Source organism: Corvus moneduloides, chromosome 12, assembly GCF_009650955.1.
Source record: "Corvus moneduloides isolate bCorMon1 chromosome 12, bCorMon1.pri, whole genome shotgun sequence".
Lineage (NCBI taxonomy): Eukaryota > Metazoa > Chordata > Aves > Passeriformes > Corvidae > Corvus > Corvus moneduloides.
In genome coordinates this window covers 9,797,542-9,821,249 of record NC_045487.1, presented here as the reverse complement: position 1 = coordinate 9,821,249, position 23,708 = coordinate 9,797,542, and the positions used below count along the sequence as shown (strand labels likewise).

General features: G+C 39.4%; 1 protein-coding gene across 1 annotated transcript in view; it reads left to right on the top strand.

The window, feature by feature from the left end:
- Positions 1–6,572: 6,572 nt before the first annotated feature.
- The window catches only part of MMP2 (matrix metallopeptidase 2), a 29,544-nt gene continuing 12,408 nt past the window's right edge, over positions 6,573–23,708 (top strand). The window contains exons 1-8 of the mRNA XM_032121840.1: positions 6,573–6,896; positions 10,351–10,577; positions 11,988–12,136; positions 14,262–14,390; positions 15,975–16,148; positions 20,019–20,192; positions 22,067–22,240; positions 23,336–23,491. Coding sequence (XP_031977731.1) covers positions 6,753–6,896; positions 10,351–10,577; positions 11,988–12,136; positions 14,262–14,390; positions 15,975–16,148; positions 20,019–20,192; positions 22,067–22,240; positions 23,336–23,491 — 1,327 coding nt within the window. The 5' untranslated portion in view covers positions 6,573–6,752. The remainder of the gene's footprint in view (positions 6,897–10,350; positions 10,578–11,987; positions 12,137–14,261; positions 14,391–15,974; positions 16,149–20,018; positions 20,193–22,066; positions 22,241–23,335; positions 23,492–23,708) is intronic.

The window sequence follows — 23,708 nt, the reverse complement described above, 5'->3', positions numbered from 1 at the left end:
TGAAGTAAGAATCCTCCTACTGCTTTGACAAGAGTCCTGGAGTAAGTACCTGAACCATGCACAGCATTTTTACACACCACCTCTAAAAATAATAAATAAGCATCACACAGAATTGTGTCCTTTTTTTTTTCCTTACCAATACAGACATTTAAAATACATGAGGATTCTAGAGGAGGAAATGGGGGTAGGAGAGGGAATCAAATCTACAGGCCTCTTGACCTTACCATTTTTTCAGTCTATAACAACAGGGACCTCTCTGTTTCAAATTAAAAAAAAAGCCCATTCTGTTCTGAATCTCCTGTGATGAAATGGAATTTGCATTCAGCATCCATCACCAGTGGTCAGAGGAAATCACTGTCTCCATCGAAGATTGTGCACTTTAAATCCTCTGCTAGTTCAACTGCTATATATTTGATTTTAATTAAAGTTCTGTCATGAATTATAAAAGACCATATCTTCAAAGTCATTAATTAAGGCCCCTTGGTGTCTGAATACCAACACTATAATGACAAGTGAGGTGTACAGTGACTAGCAACAAGCGGCTGCCCAGCAGCAGCAGCAAAGCAAGCAGAACTATTATTCTGACATATTCAGGATTGCACTTGCCCATTGTTACAGCGAAGAGATCTCCCATGAATACAAACAGAACAGCAGTGGGGAATAGTCAGGCTTTGGTGTGGCACTATTTGTAAGTAATGTGCCTCTTCATAGAATTTGAGAAATGGGTCATTCAGTGCAGTATTCCTTAGGATCTGTCTGAAATCTGAACAGCAGAAATGCCGTAGCTCTGTTCTATGGGCTTAGGAGCTGATCATGCCATCACATCAGTTTAGCTCTTGCTCTTACTATGGGGGTAGGGATGGCTACCTGGCTAGAAAAGGGCTTGGTCCCATCATCTTTACTCACATTTTACACTGCAAGGTGCCTCATGGAGCTCAACAGGCCCATTCACAACATATGGCACAAGGCAACACCGATGTGGATGGCAGGATCAGTTCCCAGTGCTACTGAGGATCATGCTGAGTTTACCAAGCTTAACCAAATACAGCAGCATCAGGACTTCTTCTGAACTACCAGTATGTGGAAGCATCAGTATGGAACCACCAGCATGTTAGTTCTGCACCTTGTATCCACAACGTCCAGTTCATTATTGAATTTTAAAAAATTCATTTCTAATTTAGTAGCAAGCTAACAAATCATATCTATGTGTCAGCAGAACTTCACATCCTTAGAACCTAATTTCCTAAAACAGAAAGGATGAGAGAAACAAAAGGAAAAATATAATTGCTACCTTAAATGCTGAAAACCATATCTGGTACCAACTGTTGACCCATTGTACATTGTCCCACTCTCACCCCTCCGTGCACACACACACACATACTGATTTCCAACAGTTTAAAGACTCCCTCGTGTGGTGGTCAGATATGGTGAATTTGATCACTGAAGCCTGAGCCAGCTGCTGAGCAGATAGAGAGCACATCCAGATAATAAATGATGTGGATGTTTAAACCTTACGTTCTGTTAGGATCAACCCTTCAACATACAGGGCTTAGATGAGCTCACTTGCCTGCAATATAAATGAGTTCTTGCTGAAGTTATTAATCCTTTTAAACTCAGTGGGGACTGCTGTGACTAACGATTGCTTCCTAGAGACAACCTTACTAAAACAAATAAACTGCTAGTATCATGCCTTCCTCTGTTCCTACAGGGGCACACATCTTCAGCCAGCTGCAGCAGGCGCTCACTATTTCTGTTACAGGCACTGAAAGGCAGGTACTTGGAGCTTAGTGACTTGCCAGTGTCAAACCCCAGAAACAATGTAGTCCCTTAGTATGTCACTACTGTTACTCATATAGATGGTCCATCTTCAGCACAGGTACCACTAAGAAAAAGCAGTGAGTGAATGATTCCTACACACCTCAAGCTCAGGGGGGGCTCAGTCTGGCAACACACTAGTGGCCTTGCTACTTTCTACCACAGTGCCCTACAAGTCAGACATGTGGCAAAAGGCATCAAAATCTTGTTTTTAGCATTGTCCAGTCCCATGCTTTCTTCTGTAAGCTCTTTGGTTTCCTGGTACTTATAAACTTTTCTTCCCCAGACAAGAAGAAAGAAGGCTCTGGAATGCTGATCCAGGAGAAATTGCAAAATGGGATCTCTGAAAAGAGAATGAGTCACAAGGCAACCCTGGAAAACCAAAAACTAGCCAAGGTCTGGCTAAACTAGACCTTGGGATAATTTCATTGGCACCTTTCCTGAAGTTCAGGCAAACTTTTCCATCACCAAGCTTTGGGTTTTCCAGTTCTGTTTGAAACACTCTGAGAACACCATATTAGCTCTAAGAACTTTAATTGGTTCTTTCTTTTCCACAAATCCTGCTAAAATCAATGCATGCATCTGCGTTAATCGAACTTGTTTTGCTTCCTAAACCAGACACTATAAACTGACAGCACATGACCTAGAAAACACATAAGAGGTTATATACACATACTGAAATAGTTTACTTGCAGACACACATCCCACTGTACCCAGTTAGAACCAGCTGAGTTGGTAATCAGAGAATCAGCTGTTTTCTTAAGACCTTAATTGTCCTGATGATTATTTACTTCTTCAGCCTAGCAACAGGTTTCAATTTAAAACATGAAACTCCACCAGGAATAAATCCATCATCCTCCCATGGCCTGTGCTCAGGACACTCTGCCTGACATACTCCTCTGGAACCACAAGGAAATCATCAGCTTTTGATAAAATTTTGGAATTAGTGACAATAGGAATTGCTACAGTACATTTCTGGAGGGATGACTACTCTGTGAGCAAATTACCCAGGACACCATTTGAAGTCTAATCTTGAAACTGCTGAGTGCTTCTGAATCATTTCAAAAATCATTTTCTGAAACAGAAAAATCCTTTGATAAAAACAGCATGTTAATGCCTGCTCGTGTTTCTCTTACCGCAGTCAGATCTACTGAGAGATGTAGCTTACAGCTCAAAAGACATCATGATTCCCTTGTTACTGTTATTATTGAAGTATGCCCTCAAAAGAGGTATTTGCCCTCTCAGACTGTGTGGTGTCTGCCATACAGTAACTATTAATGCATGGAAGTAGACATTTAAAAAGTAAATTTGGTATCTTACTCACAAAGTAGATAGTTTAAAATTTTCAATATGGAGTTGTTCTGACCTGAAACAAACTCAGTAACTATAGAGGAGCTTTTTATGATTAAGGAGAGATAAAGCAATGTGTATATCATAAAAATACCTAATATAGAAATTATATGCAACAGGGAAATTAATTTTTCCACAAATACATAAAGGCAATAATAGGAGATATAACTGTTCATTTTCTGTAGCTAATCCAGAGGTAGCATCTGTTTACATAGACAAAATATCTTATGGAGGATTATGGTAAGAGAAAGGAAAGCTAGGTTATTGCTTCAGCTCTTCCATAAAGTTGGTAGATGGCCTTGGATTCTCTTCTCAGCAGGGCCTTTTCTTCTTTCCCTTCATTTTGTATTGCCTCTTTGCTTAACGTTTAACTTCTAGGGAGTCTACCCAGAATTAATTATTTAATTATTTAATCTAATTAATTACTGTCAGAAGTAATCTCTTCAGGGTATGGAGGGCTGAGGAATGTTTATGCACTAAACACTAACACCAGTTAATCTGTCAATGTCAGAATATGTCACTTCAGTTGCTTCAGAGTCTGTCTCCCTGATTTAACCTTACCTAGTCTGAGATAAGAAAACACATCATAATGTCTTCAAACTCAGCAAGAGTGGTAGGGTGACGGGGTAATTTGGGCTGTAACTGACCTCAAGAGTCATTTAGCCCAACCTCTGAGTCAAAGCAGAGGCCAGCCAGCAGCCAAATGTCCCTACTGCCAGGACTGAACACCACTGCATTCCCAGCCTGTAAAAGCAGCACCTCTGTAGCACACTAAGAACAGGATGATGGCTTAGAGCTTAAAGACATAGAGCTTAAAGACAAATACAAGGAGATAAGAAACGTTTTACCCCAAATTTAGTCTCAATACAATAGGACTTCTACTCTCACAAAGTGTCATCAGCATTTATTTTGCATTGCCAATCTGAAAGAGGGGCAGCTCAGCCAGGATCTCTGATGTCATGTGCTAATGAAAGAGAATGCTTTTCACTGACTGCTCAGAAACTCAATCTATTGCTTCACCCAGTACCCATAAATCCAATATTCCATTATGTATTATGTTTCCTAATTGAACATAACTTGCTTAACTGCTCACTCACTGAAGTAGTATCAGCAAAAATGCAAACAAAGGTGAGAAACAATGCTTCACTGCAGGTCTGCGTGGTTTCTGTTGCTTTGCCAGTTTCTTTTACAAAGTGTATTTAAAAGGTGACCTCAACCTACTCTCACTGCCAGCAAAGATAAGAAACAAAATACAGTGAGATTTTCAAACTGCACAGACCTCACAGTCCATTCAAAAGTTTCCTCATCCATTTCTGATCCAATATTCATTAGGACAGAGGGAGAACAGAGCATTCATTAGTTTTCAATGAGGTGTATGAGTGCAACTGAATGTGCCAGGACACATTTGGCTTTAAACGGCTTCACCACAGTACCCTTCTAAATGAAAGCTGCTAAGCTGTCATAAATTACATTAAAATTCTTATGAAAATGACGTGGTTCTCATGACTTAAGATTTATGTCAGCCCTTGACCTAACATGGAGCACAGAAATAACTGCAGAATTTGCAACATGATACCTAATATTTTTACTTGCTTAATTAAGGAGACCTAAGACTAACTTGGCACACATAGTGAAGCCTTAGCCTTTGTTCTCTTACAGTGTCACATGGCCAGATACAAATATGAGCTGTCATCACAAACAAAGCAGACGAGTCATTCCCCACAACCAAGTACTGGGCACTGGAAAACCTGGATCATATTTCCAGAACTGCTGTTTATTACAGCAACACTTTAAATGACCATGGATTTTTGCTGATGGGGAATTGCTACAAAAGAATGTGTCATTTCAAAGTTGAACCATTAGGGGAAAGTTGTTCACTCTAACTCAAGTCACATTGGATTCGTTCCTGAAAGGATGAGCAGGGATAAATACAAAACCACTTGCTGACAAAGACAGCTCCATTCATGCACAAAGTTCCCGTAACTCCTCTTTCTCTCCTGAGCGTCAAGTGACATTTCCCATGGCTGATTCACCCAGCAGCCCTGCATATAGTTGCTGTGTTGGGCTCTCATTTGAAGTATATGGGCAGCACAAGCCCCTGAAAATGCTTTCTCCCTGAGCCCTCAGCCCCTCCTTTGAAATCCTTGCCTTTATGTAAGACTATTCTCTTCATGGATGATGGGGCACAGTTAGCAAAATAGCTTGATATTAACATAAACAACTGCCAATATTAACTATTTGCAATCTATTATCAAATATCATCAGTAAATTCCAAACACCTGCAAAGTACCTTCTTTTCATTAACAGCCCTATTTGTTAACAGGGGTCATATCTGGAAAACTTTTCATTTAGCATTCATTGGAAAGCCGTGGCAATCTTTATGGTGACATACAGGTCAGAGGAACTTTCATAGCTGGACTTGTGTTTAGTAGAAACTGTAGACCCTTGGCTGGCCAGAACACAGTTTGCAATCATGCAGAATTACCAGCCTCCCATCTTGAAATGTGATGAGCAAAACCCCCAGATTAGGGATATTCAGCTAAAATAATATTTCACTTGTAATAGCACCTCAAACCTGGCAATATTATGAATGACACAATAAATGGACTGTCCATGACAATGGCCAGATTTACACCAAAATTTCAGATTAAGGCAGCTGCACCAGGTGGTCAAACCCCCCTTACAAGCAAACACTGAATTTTGTACAATTTCCCTGACATCAGTTATTAAAGTTAATTTCTACTGCTGAATCTGCCTAATTATATTTTACCCTGTAGGGGTAAGGTGACACGCTGTGTCTGTCGGTGGCAAAGCCTCAAGCTGGGTCTGAACCCAAGGAGCCACAATAATCTTACTGAGAGTTCTGCAGGTTGTGCAGAGAGCAGGGAGGGAGTGAGGCTCACACAGAGCACGCTGAGCCCTGAGTACAGACCCACACTCTGTGTAGTCTCAGCAGGAGGGGGACAAGAAGCCTCACTCAGCTGCACTGCCCTGTGCAGGGTCTGTCTCAAAATCCATAATCAAAATGTTTGCTGCAAGGCACTGTGTGGAAGCATAACCACATATGACTAAAGCATATCATTATGTCTGTGACATAAAAATAGGCTAAAAAATAGTAAAAATTCCTAGCCAGGAAAATAATGTTTAGTAATTTCTTTCTCTCTTTTTTTTTTTTTTTTTTTTTTTTTAAATAAATGTGGGACACTTTGTCTTCAAGATTGTCAAGTTTTGTTTTTTCTTCCTCTCTGGCATAAATAAATGCTTTCATATATACAAATGAGGAGAAAATGTGGCCTCTTTCAGCAATAATAACTATCTGCCTGTTGCTACCTTAAAATCACAGCAATCACATCTGGTAACTGCCCTTTTCTCATGTTTCCACTAGTTTTCAGACTTCCTCTTGTGGTAGCTTGAGACTGCGCATCTGGATGTTTTAAACATACAAAGGAATTGCTAGAGCAAGCAAAAGGGAAAACGGTGCTGAGAGTTAAGATGTGCAGATAAGCAACTGGTGCACTGCAGCTAAAGTAACGGAGAGGCAGTGGGCAAAAGCTTTTTCCAAAGAGGAGAGTGCAAGTTTAGGCAGCATGAAGACTCACATTGGCTGTGGCTTCATTTTTAAAGTACTATTCATCCAAGTATATCTTTTTAACAAAACTTTAGCCGCACCGTCACCAATCATTAAGTTTCCTGGAGACAGCACTCCCAAAACAGACAAAGAACTAGCAGTGGTAAGTGTTGGTTTCATCTTTGCTTCAGATTTATATTGTTGTTTCATAAGCAGATGTTTCTTTCTTGTTTCAGCTGAGGCTAAGGAATGAGTGTAGCATTCTTTCCCTAGAGTCTCTGGAAGTGCTAGCTAGCTAGCAAAGGTATCAGCTTTCAAAAGTTAAAACAGGAGCCAAGTAATGTTTCCTCTCTTAAAATTTTTAAAGCCAGCAAAGAAAGTCAGTTTTTTGGGTTTTTTTTTCCTTAGGTCTCAAGATACAAAATATTTTTAGTAAATCATCACAACTATAATCAAAAGATTGCAATGGTAAAGAGGGGAGAAGGGCAAATAAGAGACATGTAATTCTTTTTACTTAAGTAGACGTGAGGGCAGTCGAGACTCTCTTAATGCATGTATCACAGCTTTCAGAAGTGTGTTTTCCAGATTGTTTACCATGCATTGCATAAACACAGCTTCAAGGGACACTACAACTGAAAGCTGGCTCGAATTTCAGAAGCCATTGTGACTAGTTTTGACTTTGGAAAACAATCTCATCAAAGGTTTAAAGACATTTTTTTCCCAAATCCAATCTGGAACAAAAAAAAAGGAGTTTGGATTTCTGTGATATGAGCAAATTATAGCTATAACTCTACAGCATTTTATTCTAACCTTTTTTTAGCCCCATGGACCTTCATAAAAGTGACATTATGTGGAAGTCCATTTAAAGGGAGATTGAGATAGATTATCCTTATTTAGCATGTAAATTATAGACATTTCTCTTCTTCAGCAGTAAATCCATTTTAAGGAGGATTGAGATAAATTACTCTTATTTTAGGACATAGAGATTTGAAAGTTGGTCACTTCTCTTTAGGAGTGTGTATGCATCTTGGGAAAGCTTCCCAGGTTAAAGAAGGTCTGGGGGAGGGTAGAGAGAGAATTTCCAGTTGGGAGCTGTGTTGGAAAGTTTAGGAAAAACAGACAAACTGACCCAAAAATGGCATTCCTCAGTCGTTAACAAAACAAATTCACCCACAGTTTTGCCCTAACAGCACAGTAGCCAAGGGCTGGGGGCAGGGGCAGTGCATTTGGGAGAGGAGAGAGGGGTCCCACATGTCTAACAGCAATTTAACCACTCTTAGAGAATCTATTTTCTTAGACACTGCCAGGCTTTTATTTAATAACTGCAATCCACATCTCCCCTCATCTCTGTTTCTTTCAAACAACCTATTTATTATGTGTACTCAGAGGAAAATTACAAGCTGGTTAAACTCTGCACCACTTCTTTGTCTTTCTTGGGGTATTCTTGGGCAATGCTTACTGGCTGCATTTCCTCACACCCTCCATCAGAACAGCCCCAACACTCAGCATCAGAACACAAATTGCTATGTTGCAGCTGGACCCTGTTTCATTAATGGGCTGGATCAAAATTCCAGATCACCACAGCTCCCTGCTGACTCCGGGGAAACTGTGTTTCACAGCCTAGGCCAAGATGTGGTTTGCATAGACATTACATTTCTTTAAGATTCTCTCCTCATAGAACAGCTGATCATGGTCATTTGTCATCTTCAATAAAATCTCCATTTTAGGAAAAACTGAAAGGGGTTAGCTTTTTATTTAGAATTCTATCAAGTAAAATTCTTTATCATGCCACAGATTATATTTTTGGTTGTATAGCTTGCTCCCAAACCTAAAATGGCAAGAGCAGCAGCCTGTTTCTTCAGTAAACTTCAATCCTGATATACAGTCTATATTATACTATGGTACATCATTGGGGGATGCAAGCAGAGGCATAAGAAAATCCATCGAACTACATGAAAGTGAAAATCAGGATAAGAACCAAACTGGCTTGTTTGATTATGTTCTTAATGCATTTCACATCATTTCCACCAGGCCCCATTAACTATGTGTAGACAGCAGCTCAGTGGAAGCTAAGATGAAACCACTCTGTGTTCCTTATTTGCCAGTGCCACAGTCTCCACTGGAGAAATACCACATCAGAAGTACATTACAAAAATCCCACAAAAACTAGCCACAGTCTGTGCTTAATCATGATGAATGGAGGACCTTCTGAAGGAAATGGTGTAACATCTTGATTAAATCCTTTTCTGAGTAAGCCCTGAACCATTTCCTATGCTGGGCAGATGAGGTTAGCCTGGACTTTGTGAGGAGAGTGGTGAAATCTAGGCTTGACCAACAGCAGGTATCAAATATCCTCTGCTTTATATTCCTGATGTTGTGGTAATATCCCCAGTCTCCTGGGTGTATTTCAGCAATTAATTAGACACATGAAACAAGGTTTCTCTTGGGAATACTTGCTGGCGCAAGAACTTAAATGTGCCGTCTTTTTGGCAGGCTTCTTGTAATCCTCAGTTTGAAATAGTTCTCCCTGATATTCCTCGTGTATTTTTGGCAAATAGACCTTTACCTTATTCAGGTGTTTTCCTACCTTGGACTTGTAGTTAATATTTGGGATACAATACCTGAAGGGTTTTTTCTTCCTCGGCTGCAGATTGTTTTTACCAGGAAAATCAGTAACTTGCAACCTTCCTGTCTCACAGCACCACTGGCATCTCTCAGCTCTGGGCAGTGCCAAGCACCCATTTGGGTGCAGTTTGGGAGTAGCTGCCATTTCACACGGCTGAAGCTTTTCTTTCACAGAGAGGCATAAAATACTGTAAACTCATCCTTAAGAGAAGGGGAGAGACTTTGGTGGGTATTATTTTAGGTAGGAGATGAAAATAATGGGATTTGTGCCATCTTTTGGATCTCTTATGATCACTCTTTTTTAATGAGAAAGAACTGTATGAATTGCCATCATGGCTGTATCAGAAACATCAGTCTGGCCATAATGTGCTGGAGCATTCAGTGGAGTTTTAAGTATGCAAATATTGATTGGCTGCAGTGTCCAAGCAACTGAAATGTTACCAAATACTTTCTTCTTCAGTTCTTTGCAATGTTTGGCTCAAAAACAAACACATACAACATTCAAACAACTCTGTGTGGTTTGAATAAAGAATGGGGTTTTTCTTTGCAATCAATGCGGTCTCATTTGTGGGGTTGCTTTGATTTCTTGAGAAGTTTCTCAATAATCCAGATTCTTCCAACACCAATTACACAAAGTCTAAAACTGTAAGCAGATTTATACATCATAAAGAAAACAAAAAAAGACAAACCCATTTTTACTTTGTAGCTCTACATTGAAGCTCTATGCTCTAATAACTAAAAGCAATTCATTAAGTAAAGGTGATAGCTAATAGTGGAAATGACTGTTTAATTAGCAACATCATGTGATCAAGGATGCTTTGTGTCAATTAAGATGATTCTGCTGGTCCCTCACTTACTAATAATAGTAATTTTGAAAACTTAAAAATTACAGGTAGAAAGCTAACATGGAATTACAGTATTTATTTCTTTACAATGATTAACTATTTATTTTATGAATTTTAAATTCTTTGTTCTGTGCTTTTTTTCCCAAGCAATACCTGAATAAATACTATGGGTGCCCAAAAGACAGTTGCAATTTATTTGTCCTGAAAGATACGCTGAAGAAAATGCAGAAATTTTTTGGGCTGCCTGAAACAGGAGATTTGGATCAAAACACTATTGAGACAATGAAGAAACCTCGTTGTGGTAACCCTGATGTAGCCAATTACAACTTCTTTGCAAGAAAGCCAAAATGGGAAAAGAATCATATAACATACAGGTACTGACTGGTAATGCTGGGTTCTGTTCACATATAACCATAGCACTTCCAAGACCCAAAGGCTAGACAAGACTCCTTGAATTAGAATCCCCTGGTGTTTGGTTAACTACCAGATGCTTTAACAAATACCTCTGTGATTTCAAACTGTCATGTATCAGGAAGAATCATCTCGACATCAACTTTCTGGTTGAAACTAAAGAGATTTTGGGTTTACTCTTTGATCTGCAGCAAGCATCCTAAGGGAGTTGGAGCAGGAGTATCTCACCTGCCCACCTGCTCCAGGAGGATCACAGTATTTATTGATTGCAGAGGCCAAACTCCTCTTCATCCTGCAGTCCTAAAAAGGAGATGATTAAATAAATTTTAAAATCAAGCAATTGTATTTCAGCTATATACAAATACAAGTTATAACAAGCCTATTGCAATAAGTTTGGCATGTTCTAATTTCATATTCTTCTGAAGAGTTAGGGACCAATACAACTCTCATTGTAGTAAAAAACTCATTACCTTAGGTGGTCCATGAGCAATCATTTACCACCAATGAGAAAAACCAGCAGATTTGTCTTAGGTGCTTGACTTAGTCTGCTGTTCCCTCACACGTTTGGACTCCAAGCGTTCGTTGGGCTGTGACTAACCTAATAAACGCTGAAAAAACCCGTGGCAGCTGCTCTTGCAGCCCCTACTTGCTGATGTGCTCCCTCTGATTCTTCCTCACTCTCCTTAGGCACAAAATAGTTTCCCTCACTATGCACAGTCACAGCAGCAAAGAATTGGAAACTTGTCTTTAGTCTTTACATGGCAGATAGGCTATAATATAAGGCAGTAAGAAGTCCAATTAAAATATATGAAGAAGAAAAAAGCAACATACTAGAGAGTTTGTCCCTTTCTCAGGTCAGGCCTGCAGCTTTATCTTACATGCTTTTTCTTCCTGTTTCCCTGTGTATCCTATTGCCAATGTATCCCACACACAGGTAAAGGATTAGCATTCCACAGGGATGAAACAATATACAGTTAGAGACACAGGTGAGGGAGAAGGGCTGCTTTTCTGCTCTTATTGAAGGGCAAAACAATCCACACTTGAAACTTCCAGAATGTTACTGAGCTCCTTTTCTGGTCTCAGTGCTAATGCAAAACTCAAAATGTTTTGTGCAAGGCTCACTGCCATCCAGGCTTTACAGCCTCTGGATTTATAATTTTCTTCTTGCTGCTGCATCAATTCCAAAAGAAAATAAACAGTAAGTGCAACATCTAAACACATCTCTGAATCAAAGGAAGTTGTTTAGATCTCATGTGCAGCAGTGTTACCTCTTAGCTGGTTTCACTGCTGAGTCTACTCAGCATGTTGAGCAGTAAACAACTAATACAGGGAGCATGTTTGTGTGTTACTTAACTGTTGCTTTTACCTCTAAGGATTATAGGCCTATACCCCAGATTGGATCCTGAGACAGTAGATGATGCCTTTGCTCGAGCCTTTCAAGTCTGGAGTGATGTCACACCGCTGAGATTTAACCGAATAAATGATGGAGAAGCAGACATTATGATTAATTTTGGCCGATGGGGTATATTTTTCTATTTTTACTTATGGTTTTGGTTTTGTTCCTTTCATTAATCCTCAGTATTAGAATGATCCGCCCTCATAAGCCTTTCTGGCAAACCTTGTCCTAGTTCACACTTGGCTCATACAAGCTAAGATCTAATTTCACTAAGACTTTCTTTTACATGAGAGAGAGAGAGGGAAGTATTTATACAATATCCTTACACTATATTTATCTTTCCAAAAGAGAATTGCTAGGGGCAACATTTTATTTTTAAATTTACAAATCAGAAATAGAACTGAGACATATTGGTATAGATCTTCAGATGATGTGAGCTGGCTTCCTGCCACAGAAGAGAACGGAATAGCATCATACCACTTATTTATAGCTTTGTGTGCTGTTTTCCAGTGATAGTGGTGAGAGTTCTAACATACTGGAGAGCTTAAAAATGGATTCGTGCCTTCCCATTTTGACTCCATAGCTGGTTTCCATTCTTTAGCATGGCAGAATGCAAGCTTTCAATGCATTCTTTGGTCTTGAAGAATTTAAAAATATGGATCATGAGCAGAACTATGGTTTGGGTGCAGCTGATGATGGGTGACTTGATTCATTTTCATTGTGCATGCCTTCTCAATTAATTCTGGTTTCCCCTGAAAAAATATTTATGGCTTTTCAGTGTAAACATGGGGGGTTTTAACTTCTGGACAGTCACAGAATTTTTAATACCAATAAAGATATTTGTGCAGCCAATTACTTGGGAGGTAGACTTTGGAAGTTAAGTGAAGAGTTCAAAGAATAACTGAACTCTTTGTAAAAGCCTTCATTTCAAGCTGGTTTTCATTGCTTTAGCTACTGATGAGTTGACCTCAAAAGCTGCAGAGATTCTGTACACTCAGGACTTCAGATCCTCATCCAGACTGGCTCGGTTTGCAAAAAAAAAAAAAAAAAAAAAATTCTTACAAAAGCAGAAGTGTTTCTGCTGGTTTTAGTACTTGCTGGCTATAGCCAGCTCAGATACTGTGGGCAAAGAGCTGCTTCCACAATTCAGTCATTCCTATCACTTTACTGCATATCAGATTCACAGGGGCTGAGACAGCTGTGAGGTTTCTTCATTTTTAACCTTTCTCTTAAGCAAAGGATCTACTTTGAAATAAACGGGAGTAAAGCACCTGATATATGTCAAAATCTTTTTCTTAACAACTGACACACTAGTCTCCTGAAGGGAATGAACTGAACTAGTATTAAGAGTGACACCAGCCTGAAATCAGTGTAGCAGAGGAGAGAATCAGGCCTGTGTATTTAGGGCTTCTGTTAAATGGCAAGACATCAGACCAAAAGACCAGGAATGATGCAACTGGAGATGCTGGCAGCCAGCTTTGATGCACAGGTCAGTGTGGTGGGAGAGCTATGAATACCAGGGCTATGCCCGTGCCAGCCTGCCTTACCCACAAGTGGTGTACTTCCAAGAAAAGCCTACAGTGTGTTAACATGAGAGCTGCTTAACCTGCTGCTGCCCTGTGAGCTGCCTGGCTCTCGGAGTGCTTCAAGTGGATGAGGGATACTCTCCTTCAGGGCTCAGAGAAGCAAGAGCAGGCTGGCTTTCCAGAGCTCACTGCTGACACCCAGCTTTGCTTTCCTGCTGGGGTAGTGAGTATCCTGCACAAAGCAAAGAGCACAGCAGTGTGAGGTGCAGAAGAAAAGAGCAGCCTGCAAAGTGAAATCTGCCTTTACTTTCTAATCTCTGTGTTGGAGAGTGATACGAATTACCTGAAAATATCCCTCATCTACAATGTTTACTTTAAAATTCCCTATCAGCTTTTATTGAGAAATAGCACTGTGTATACAGTCATACATCACATGTACAATTCTTCACTGTTCTTCACAATTTTTGCTTTCTTTCCACAATACTTATGAGATATAAAATACCATGCTGTGACAACTGCAGTACTGACTCTTAATGTTCTTTGTAAGAACTGGCTGCTTCTCTTCTGGTTCAATCTTTCCAGCACAACCCAAACCAATAAATTCACTCACTAGACTATTCTGCTGCTGTCTTGGATGGGAAAGTACACATGATAATCATCATTCATGTACAGACTCTGCCTGAGGTCATTAGAAACTGCTCTTTTTTGTCTGCTTTCTCCTGCAGAACATGGTGATGGATACCCCTTTGATGGCAAAGACGGTCTCCTGGCTCATGCCTTTGCACCAGGGCCAGGAATTGGAGGAGACTCCCATTTTGATGATGATGAACTGTGGACTCTTGGAGAGGGACAAGGTACCAGACTTTTTTTCATGTTTCAGAACATATGGCCTGCTGGCTGCTCTGTTTTAATACTGTTTCAGGCACTGCATTAAATTCTTTCACTGACTGACAGTAAATATTAGGAGGTGAAAATTCATTTATACAATTTAAAATGTTTTCTACAACATGTTTATGTAATTCCTAATGAAATAGGATTTCCCTTTCTGTTCCTCCACTATTATCCCATGAAAAACTGAATTAACAGTAGGCCTGATGCTGCATAACCTTCAGGAATTCTGTGAAAGTACAAAGCCATGGCTACAATTTTGAATGCTTCAGTTCTCAGGGGTTCAAACTACAATACCTTTAAGTTTATTTTCAAGAGGCAGACTGGTCAGCGTTTTTCTGCTCACATGATGATTTAAGATGATTTAAGCTGCAGCTCCAGTTGCTAAAAGTAGAAGCATCCACTTGAATAGGTTTTTAAATACTCATAGTATCTTATAAACATGTGGAATAGAAATCACTCATGCTGGTGACCAAAACAAAATTAACATCAAACAGCAGATTAAGAGCATCTTCAAGAATCTTTCACAGGCACTTTGCCATACCCTTAGAAGAACAGATCTAGATAATATCACCTGAACTAGGCAAAAAAGGCCTAGTAGTTTTGTAACCTGCTTTTTTCTGCTTGAACTTTGCCACAATCATACATACTGATTATCATCTTGTCCTGTAAAATAATTTGGAACACTTAAAATAAGAATATAAACTCACATTTGTGTTTCATTTCAAATTCTAGCTTTCTCATCTGTCTTCCCATCAAAAAAATAATTGAACTTTAATACCAAAATAGTCATCTTCCTTCTGTTGGGCTTTCTTTCACCTTCAGAAGAAGCACCAGCTGGTAACTGTACTAACTGGACTGGTTCCCTGCCTCAGAGGCAGGAGGAAACTGTTTTCCCTATAAGTGAAAATACTGCAAAAGCAAATACTGCACAAGCAACCAGTTAGTTACTGCCATTAAAAGAAATGCAATGAATAAGTGACTTATCTATGCATTAACATATATTCCAGCACCAATACTGTATTCATAAGACTACATGTGTGTACAAACTGAAATAAACCCCAGGATCTGGATGTGTCTGTGTTCCTTACCCTGTCCCCCCGTGCCACAGATGTCACACAAGTCCCACTGGAAATACCAAAGTGGTTTATGAGGCACAAGGCATGTTCAGCTCATTTTCAGCTGCTGCCTGGAACCTTTGAAACTATACTGAACATTTTAGACCATATTACTAAAGAAACTAAATTACTAAATGTATTAACAGCATGTTTATAACTTTGCCTTGCCATAGTAACAACATATATATTTTTCTGGGCTGATTCTAACACTTCACCATGAGTAATATCCATGTAATTCTTTTAAAATTACCAGTTTATATTTCAGCTATGATCATCTTGCCAATAGAGAGACCAGCAGTATATTGAATTTCAAAATGGAAATTCAGACTGCATTTCTATATCAGTATCTTCCAGGAAAATAAGATGTCCAGAAATTGTATTTTTTGTATCAGTTGGTGGCTAGTTTCACCACTGCATTTGTTCTCTTTGTAGTGGTCAGAGTGAAGTATGGAAATGCAGATGGTGAATACTGCAAATTTCCCTTCTGGTTCAATGGCAAGGAATACAACAGCTGCACAGATGCAGGACGCAGCGATGGATTCCTCTGGTGTTCCACAACCAAAGACTTCGATGCAGATGGGAAATATGGCTTTTGTCCCCATGAGTGTAAGTAGACCAATGTTTCTAGTGATTTTTCTCCTGGCAGACTGTTCCTTTCTTCTTTGCTCATCCACTTCTTGTGTTTTTCCCACTTCCTTTCCTTTTAGATAAAGGAATGAATGTCTTTCAGAAATCATAACATGCCAGTATCTGTACTAAATTATTAGAGGGTCTAGGAAAGCTAAGATTGTACTTTAATTCTACCTTTTGGAAGATGACCAGAACTGTTTCACAAGGATTTTATTTCATATTTGGAAACATTCATCTACAGATTAGATAACGAGTATAATGCCTTTGTGTAGCCATAACTTTTTAAAATCATACACAATATAATTTTTATTATTATTATCTTTCAAATGAATTTATAACAATATGTTTCCTTTAAAAACAATAGGAACACATATTTCTGTGCTTGAAAATTTTGATGAGCCTTTACATCTTGAGGATATAACATTTCAGACTATTTATTGGTATGAGTGTTAATTTCATCTCCTGTACATCACACAGTAGGAAACCTTTAGAGAAGCAATTAATTGGCTGTAGCCTACTGAGGTGATTTATCAGCAGTGAGAAGAGTAGAGACGGTAAGGTGCTTTCAGCCACTCGTTCCACGTCCTGTTTGCCAGTTCCTGGCACATACATTAACAGACATTCCCAGTACTGCAGTTTCCCACACTCATTTATTTCCCTTTGTACATAACTGACTATTAGCTTTGGGCAGCAGGGAGTGTTTCATCACTCTTTTTACCTTTCATATCAAGCACTGGGTCAGTAAAAGTCCTGCCTACTACTCCTGGGTCATAAAAAAAAATAAGAAAGTTTTGAAGGAGAGCAAACCAGAAAGAAATGGTGCTTTTTTCATATTCATGCTAATCCTGCTTGAAACAATAGTACTGAACTTATTTATAATGTTATGGCTACATGCAGTCAGTACAAGGAAAGAGAATCCAGATTGCTGAAAGAAGATCAGTGATGCTTAAGCCTCAAGCTACCAAAACTATGTTCAGGGTTTGCCAGCCCAAGAATGCACAAGTAGAGCCCAACATGTCCCAGCACACAAGTACTGCCACACATGTACATGTATTCATATGTACATGTCTGACACGAAATGCATTTTTCAAAATTTTGCAGGTATGTGTACATAGAAAAAGTTCAAAATAGGATTCTCTGGAATCCTGTTGTAGCCAAACACTAAATGGATTCCTGCTTGACAAGTTTTGGGGTTTTTTCAAGCTCATTTGCAAGACTATACAGTTTCAAATACAAGATTACAGATTTTCTGCCTCAGGATGGCAGTGGTTTCCAAAGATAATCTGTTGTAGAACATATCAGTCTTGAGCCCTAATGCAGTAAAAAGTTATTCTTTAATTTCCAAACCCCTAATTGCCTGGTATAGATCACATATAGAGCTGGGATCTACCCTGGTGACAGCTATTAATACAAGTACAGAGGATGAACAAGCAGGAGTATGAACTTTACACAGATTACAAAAAATTTTAAAAATTTATTGTTAGTGGTATGACTTTCAGAATATTTACTTCAGCAGACTGTAAGTGTGCACATGCACATAACTGCACAATCTTTTTTTTGGGGAAATTTTGACATCTCCTTTATTTCCCACCTTTCCCCAAATCGCCTCTTCCTTGGATTAATTCTTTTCAGCCACAAAAGAGAAAATTTGGCTCATTTCTTTAAAATACTGCAAGCACTCAGATGCAGTCAGAATGAAGCCATGATTATAGGCAGCTGGAGAAATGGAGATCCACATACCCTGACTGATACACCTTTGTAAGATCCTAAAGTCATGCAAGGCTGAAAATGTAAGCAGTGGAGCACTGTCAGGGAGAGCTGGTTCTGAAAGTGAGATTCCTGGAAATGCCAGTGTCAAGGTTTCTGAAATGGAACAGAAGGGTTTCAGCCTTTTGTTTCTGATGTAATTGTTTTGCAAGATCCATGAACAGTTATGCACAGATGTTTCTTATTAAATGCAGAGTGGCATTGTTCACTCATTATTCCAAGGCACCATTTGCTAAACCCCAGCTAATAAATTCAGATAGGGTAGGATTTATATCAGACAGTCTGTGTTGGCGGCAACATTCCTGGTTGTTGGCCTTTGTTTCTCTCATGTTTAACTCACTGAAGTTAGTTTGAATTCTTCTCATTATAGAGCCACAGTGCATATATGGAAACATGTCTAAAGCTGTGGTGCTGCACCAGGCTTTTCTAAAGTTAGTCCCAGATCTGTACCCTAATTTTGTAAACTGATTGAACTATTGTTTGTCAAAGCTGGAGGTAAAGCAGAAAGTTATCTACCTACTACGCAAATCTTACACAGGTGTGCTGAACTTCTCCTTTGCCATATGGGATCAAGGCATCTTGATATCTCTCATTTCCAAACTCCACTGACACTACCGGCAGTTTAGGCTCCTAACATTGGTCCTCCTGTATATAACAATCTGTTCTCTGCCTGTACCTCTCTCACACTGGTCACAGTTCTTGTAGGCTGCTGCCTGACTGCTCTCCCAGGCAGAACCCTCGTGAAGCTGCACCTACCTCCACCATGGATCTGTGCCACAGGGGTTTGCAGCCTTCCAGCCTGAGGTTTCCTGACATCACAACTGGTTAATTTTTCTAGGAAGAGCTAAAAGTGAAGTTCACATATTAGTAATGTCCAGTCTGAATCTGCTCTCACTTCAGTGTGTCTTTACCAGTAAATTGCTGAGCTTACCATGATGCAGAACAAGGCCCTTTAAGATCCCCTTACAAGTAAATTTGGCTTTTCTTTTGGGGAAACTGCCCCAGTCTCTAACTTTCATTTACATTAACGCAATTTTATTGTTAAGGGGGGAGAGGGGGGGAATTGAAAACTTAATAAACCATTGTTGTTACCATCACATGATGTAGCCTCAAGCAAAATGAAAAACTGCATTCTGACTGCGGCTCAGAAAGGCAGCATGCAAAGTAAGAGACTGACTTTCCATATGGTTTTTGCAACTTAGCCACATGTAAACCAATATAAAAAAGGCTATTAAAATGCAGAGTTTGCCAGACCTAGAGCTGGAAGCAGCTCATGGTGAGTGAGTCATCTAAACAACTCAGTTTAACTATGCTCTCCAATTCTATCACTACTTTTTTAAAAAAATAAAGTCCTTCTCCAATCACAATAGCCACAGCCCTAGTTAATGCACCTTTCCTATCTTAGTACAGCACCTGAAACAAAACCCAATATTCGGGGAAGCACAGGGTGTGTTGCAGACAGGACCCTTGTGTGGCTGTTTCCATGTCCAGGATGTAGAAGGATAGAATCACTCTCTCAGGCAGATCAGAAGTTCAGCAAACTTGTGTGTGTGAGCCAGGCCTGCAAAGCTCCAAATCCTCTCATTAGTAGGACTTCTTTAACTTACTGGTTCATGTCCCTGATGCTGTAGCCAATTACCGGTTTAAGTGTAAAAGGCAAAATGGACCATCTGTGTCACAATACTCCATTGTTAGAACCCTTTCCCAGTCACCCTTAAGCCAGAAGAGGCCTGGGGGGTTTATTTAGTGCTACTGTAAAAAGAAGCACACACATAAACAATGCCTCTTCCCACTGATGGATCAGCCTAAGCAAAGGCAAACCCCCTCAAATCCTACACATGTAGGCTGTAATGGCTGTTTAGTCAATCAAAACCAACAGCAAAGTTAGAAGTAACCTGCCAAGCCTTCCCACATACACATTTGGGTTTTAGCTGCAGCTTTAAACTGCGTGAGAGAAGGGGGGGAAAAGGTGCCCTTGGGCATCTTAAAAAGGGCCAAATCATGGATGCTTTACACTGTGATTCCTTGTTGATACTGAGCCTTGTGTTCTGACATTTTCCTCTCTCGTTCCCCCTACAGTACTTTTTACAATGGGTGGCAATGGTGATGGGCAGCCATGCAAATTTCCCTTCAAATTCCAAGGCCAGTCCTATGACCAGTGCACAACAGAAGGCAGAACAGATGGATACCGATGGTGTGGAACCACTGAAGACTATGACAGAGATAAGAAATATGGATTCTGTCCAGAGACTGGTACGAGGAATGTTGCTTGCATAACACAGTCTAATTGGTCATTGTTTTAACAAGTCTTCTTTGGCACACTTTCACCAGAGCACACAGAAGTTGATGAGTTAGACACAATTTCAACAGAGGTGGCCAAGGATGTAACTGGAACAGGAGCAATCTGTATAAACAAGGTGGTCACAGCACAGGTTTGTCAGGAATACACAAATGGCATTGAACGTACATGGCTACCACTGCAGGATAATTACAAGCAGATTACGGTTTGTTAATGGCCCTGGAAGAGAAGTCTCATGTGACAGAAGAAAGTATGAATAATATTTTAGCTTAATACTCACCATTTACACTTGTAAAAAGAAATCCTGTTTAGTATGTTAAGCTTGTGTTAATAGATCTTTTCAGCAATTCAAAAGAACTAAGTGAAATGGTTTAGCTACAAAAATAGATTTCAGCTTTCTTCACAATTTTTTATACTTTTTAACTTGAGTTTTACTACATAAAGGAACAAAAATTAATTTAGAGCCCTGAATAGCTTGGCAGGTGTTCATTCTTAGGATTCATGCTACAGCCATAAGCATAGAGACTAAGTTAACCATGGCAGTTCTAAAATCTCTGGCTTTTAACAGAGCGAAGGGGAAGCTACATTCAAACCTACATGCATCCTGCTTTTTGATTTTTGGGGGTCTTTTGAAAATGGCCCAACCATTAGCAATACAGCTTTGAGGTACTGGTATTTGGCTTTCTGTTACTTTTGATTACCAGGTGTAACCCTTCCATTTCACATTATAGATGTCAAAAAAAAAAAAAAAAAAAAAAAAAAGGGTATCAAATTCATTATACCCTGCTACATGGTTAGGAAGAGAAAATTCTAAAGATCTTTCAACAGACAAAAGAACCAATATATCTAGAATCAATGTAGTCAAAGTCTTAGGTAACACAGTTGGTATCAGTGGAACAAAGAAATACACTTAGTTTAAGCTTGCTTTCAGCATAAAATGCTATTAATAAATAGTAATGAATGAGAAATAAATACTAATAAATAATTAGGGACACAACCAGCTTTGCCTCTGTATTGCTCTCATGTACCTTCCCAGAAGACAGACCATAATTTGAAAGGCACTGTCATTGTCAGGTAGCAGTATAAATGAATTTAAATGACTTTTATATTATTTTCCTATTCTGTTCATGATACCTACTTTAAACTGTTATTTTAAATGCAGTTGCATTCTCTTCCCTCTAGAAATCCTTGTACCTGCACATACAAATGTTATTTCTTATATATTACTGCCATATACTACATAGATGAGAACGCGGGGGAAAATTTTTCAAGTTTTTGCAGAACTACTGGTTAAAAAAAAAGTTTTCTACATATAATATATCCTTCTCTTTAGAAAATGTTTTAAATCATATAATTTTAAACTGTACCCTGCTGTCAGGGTATATAAAGCTTATTCTTGAGTGAGACACCTACCAGCCAGGTGGATATTCAATAGCTCTTTAACCTTTCTGACACTAACCATACCTTCCACCTAAATACTTTAAAACACTTTAAAATAACACCAGGAGTGAGCATTAAAAGATACTTGCTGGACAATCACCTTCCACAAAACACTGTTAAACTGCTGCTTTCCCAGAGCTGTGAACATGAGTCCAGGGCTCCTTCTCACCCCCACCTAAACTATTGGCAAGTTCATTGCAATGGCAATGTCTAGACTTCTTCCTTTTTAATTCTGTCAGAGTATTTTCAAATATTACTTTTAATCTTACTCTTCATATTCCTACAAGCATTGCAGTGTTTCTGCTTCCTTTCTGGCTTTAGCATGTAGTTTAGGAGAAGAAGCAAAAGGGATCCCCTTCTCACTGTGTTTTCCTGTCATTTTCCACAGCTATGTCAACAGTTGGTGGAAATTCCGAGGGAGCTCCTTGTGTATTCCCCTTCATCTTCCTCGGGAATAAATACGAGTCGTGCACAAGTGCAGGGCGCAACGATGGCAAGCTCTGGTGTGCCTCCACCAGCAGCTACGACGACGACCGCAAGTGGGGCTTTTGTCCAGATCAAGGTAACACCCCTCGTCAGGGCAACGCAAGGGTGACTGGGCAGTGCCCACACCGATGGCATCACATGTGCAGTGATTTCATTCTCATCATCCCTGCTGGTTACAGCACTTCTCCCCAGCCTGAAATCTGAGCAAAGTCCCTACACTGAAATGTGAGACTACAGCTAGAGTCACTCCCAGAGCTCATCTGTCTGAAATATTCAGATTTCCTAAAGTTATACTGATGCACGATCCTTTTAAAATACAAAACCATGAAATAAATTAATAAATAAATAGATGTTTTTCTTCCCACCAGTGTTTCTTTCCAAGACTAAAAGCCAGAAGTACTATGGGATTTCACTAGTATGCAATAAATTGTACACTGATACAAATTAGGAACAAACACTAAATGTAAAAAATTAATACATTTGTGACTGATATTGCAAAGGATGAAAAACATGTTTAAAAAATGAGTGAGACAATATAAAGTCTATGTGGTGAATATCACAATTTAAAATTGTTTTGGTTAATATTTGTCCATCTTTTAACATGGGCAAAAGGCTTTTTACGTATTTACAAATAAATGCTATATTTGGGCGGGGGGGAAAGGGGGGGTGTATTTTAGGAAGAAAAAAACCTGCCAAATTTCAGGGACTGTTTGGGCATAATTGATGATATGTTATCCTATGATAAAAGGTTATTTTTAACCTAACAATATTTGGTACACCAGTACCAATTCAGAGTCTGTTCTCAGAGACACAGATTTACAGACCTGTTTATCACTTACAAGCCTTTTTGTGGTGAAAAGGAAGATTTGATATCTAGATTGCAAGTTTAATTCTGTACCTAAAAGGGATGTCCAGTGTTATTTGCTACACTTCCTTTTCTCACACAAGTATTAACACTTGGTCAGAGTCACTTGCATGGGAGACAGCAGCAAAAATCACCTACAAAAGAGGGTTTTAGAATCTCTCCAGTGAAATGTCATTAGTGGCAATAGGTGTGATGTTCACCATTGGAGGCGTTAAATATTAATCATTATTATTTATTGTGAATAGCCTGTCTGGTACAATTCTATTTAAATGCAAGCAGCTAACACTGTCTTACTGTGCTATTTAGGGTACAGTCTCTTCCTGGTTGCTGCCCATGAATTTGGTCATGCTATGGGATTAGAGCACTCTGAGGACCCCGGAGCTCTCATGGCCCCTATCTACACCTACACCAAGAACTTTCGGCTTTCTCAGGATGATATTAAAGGGATCCAGGAGCTATATGGTAAAGTCCTCCCCCATCAGCAGAACTCATCAGGAAAGCAAGCAACACAGGTTGAAATCTGGGACTCAGAATTTGCAGTAAATTACAAACTGCACAATCCCACCAATGCCAGAAACATCCTCTGCTCCTTTCTCCCTGCTTTCTTCATATTACCAGGCCTTCTACTTCAATTAAATATCACAACTTAAGGATGAGGGGTCACTAAAGTTACTGAATG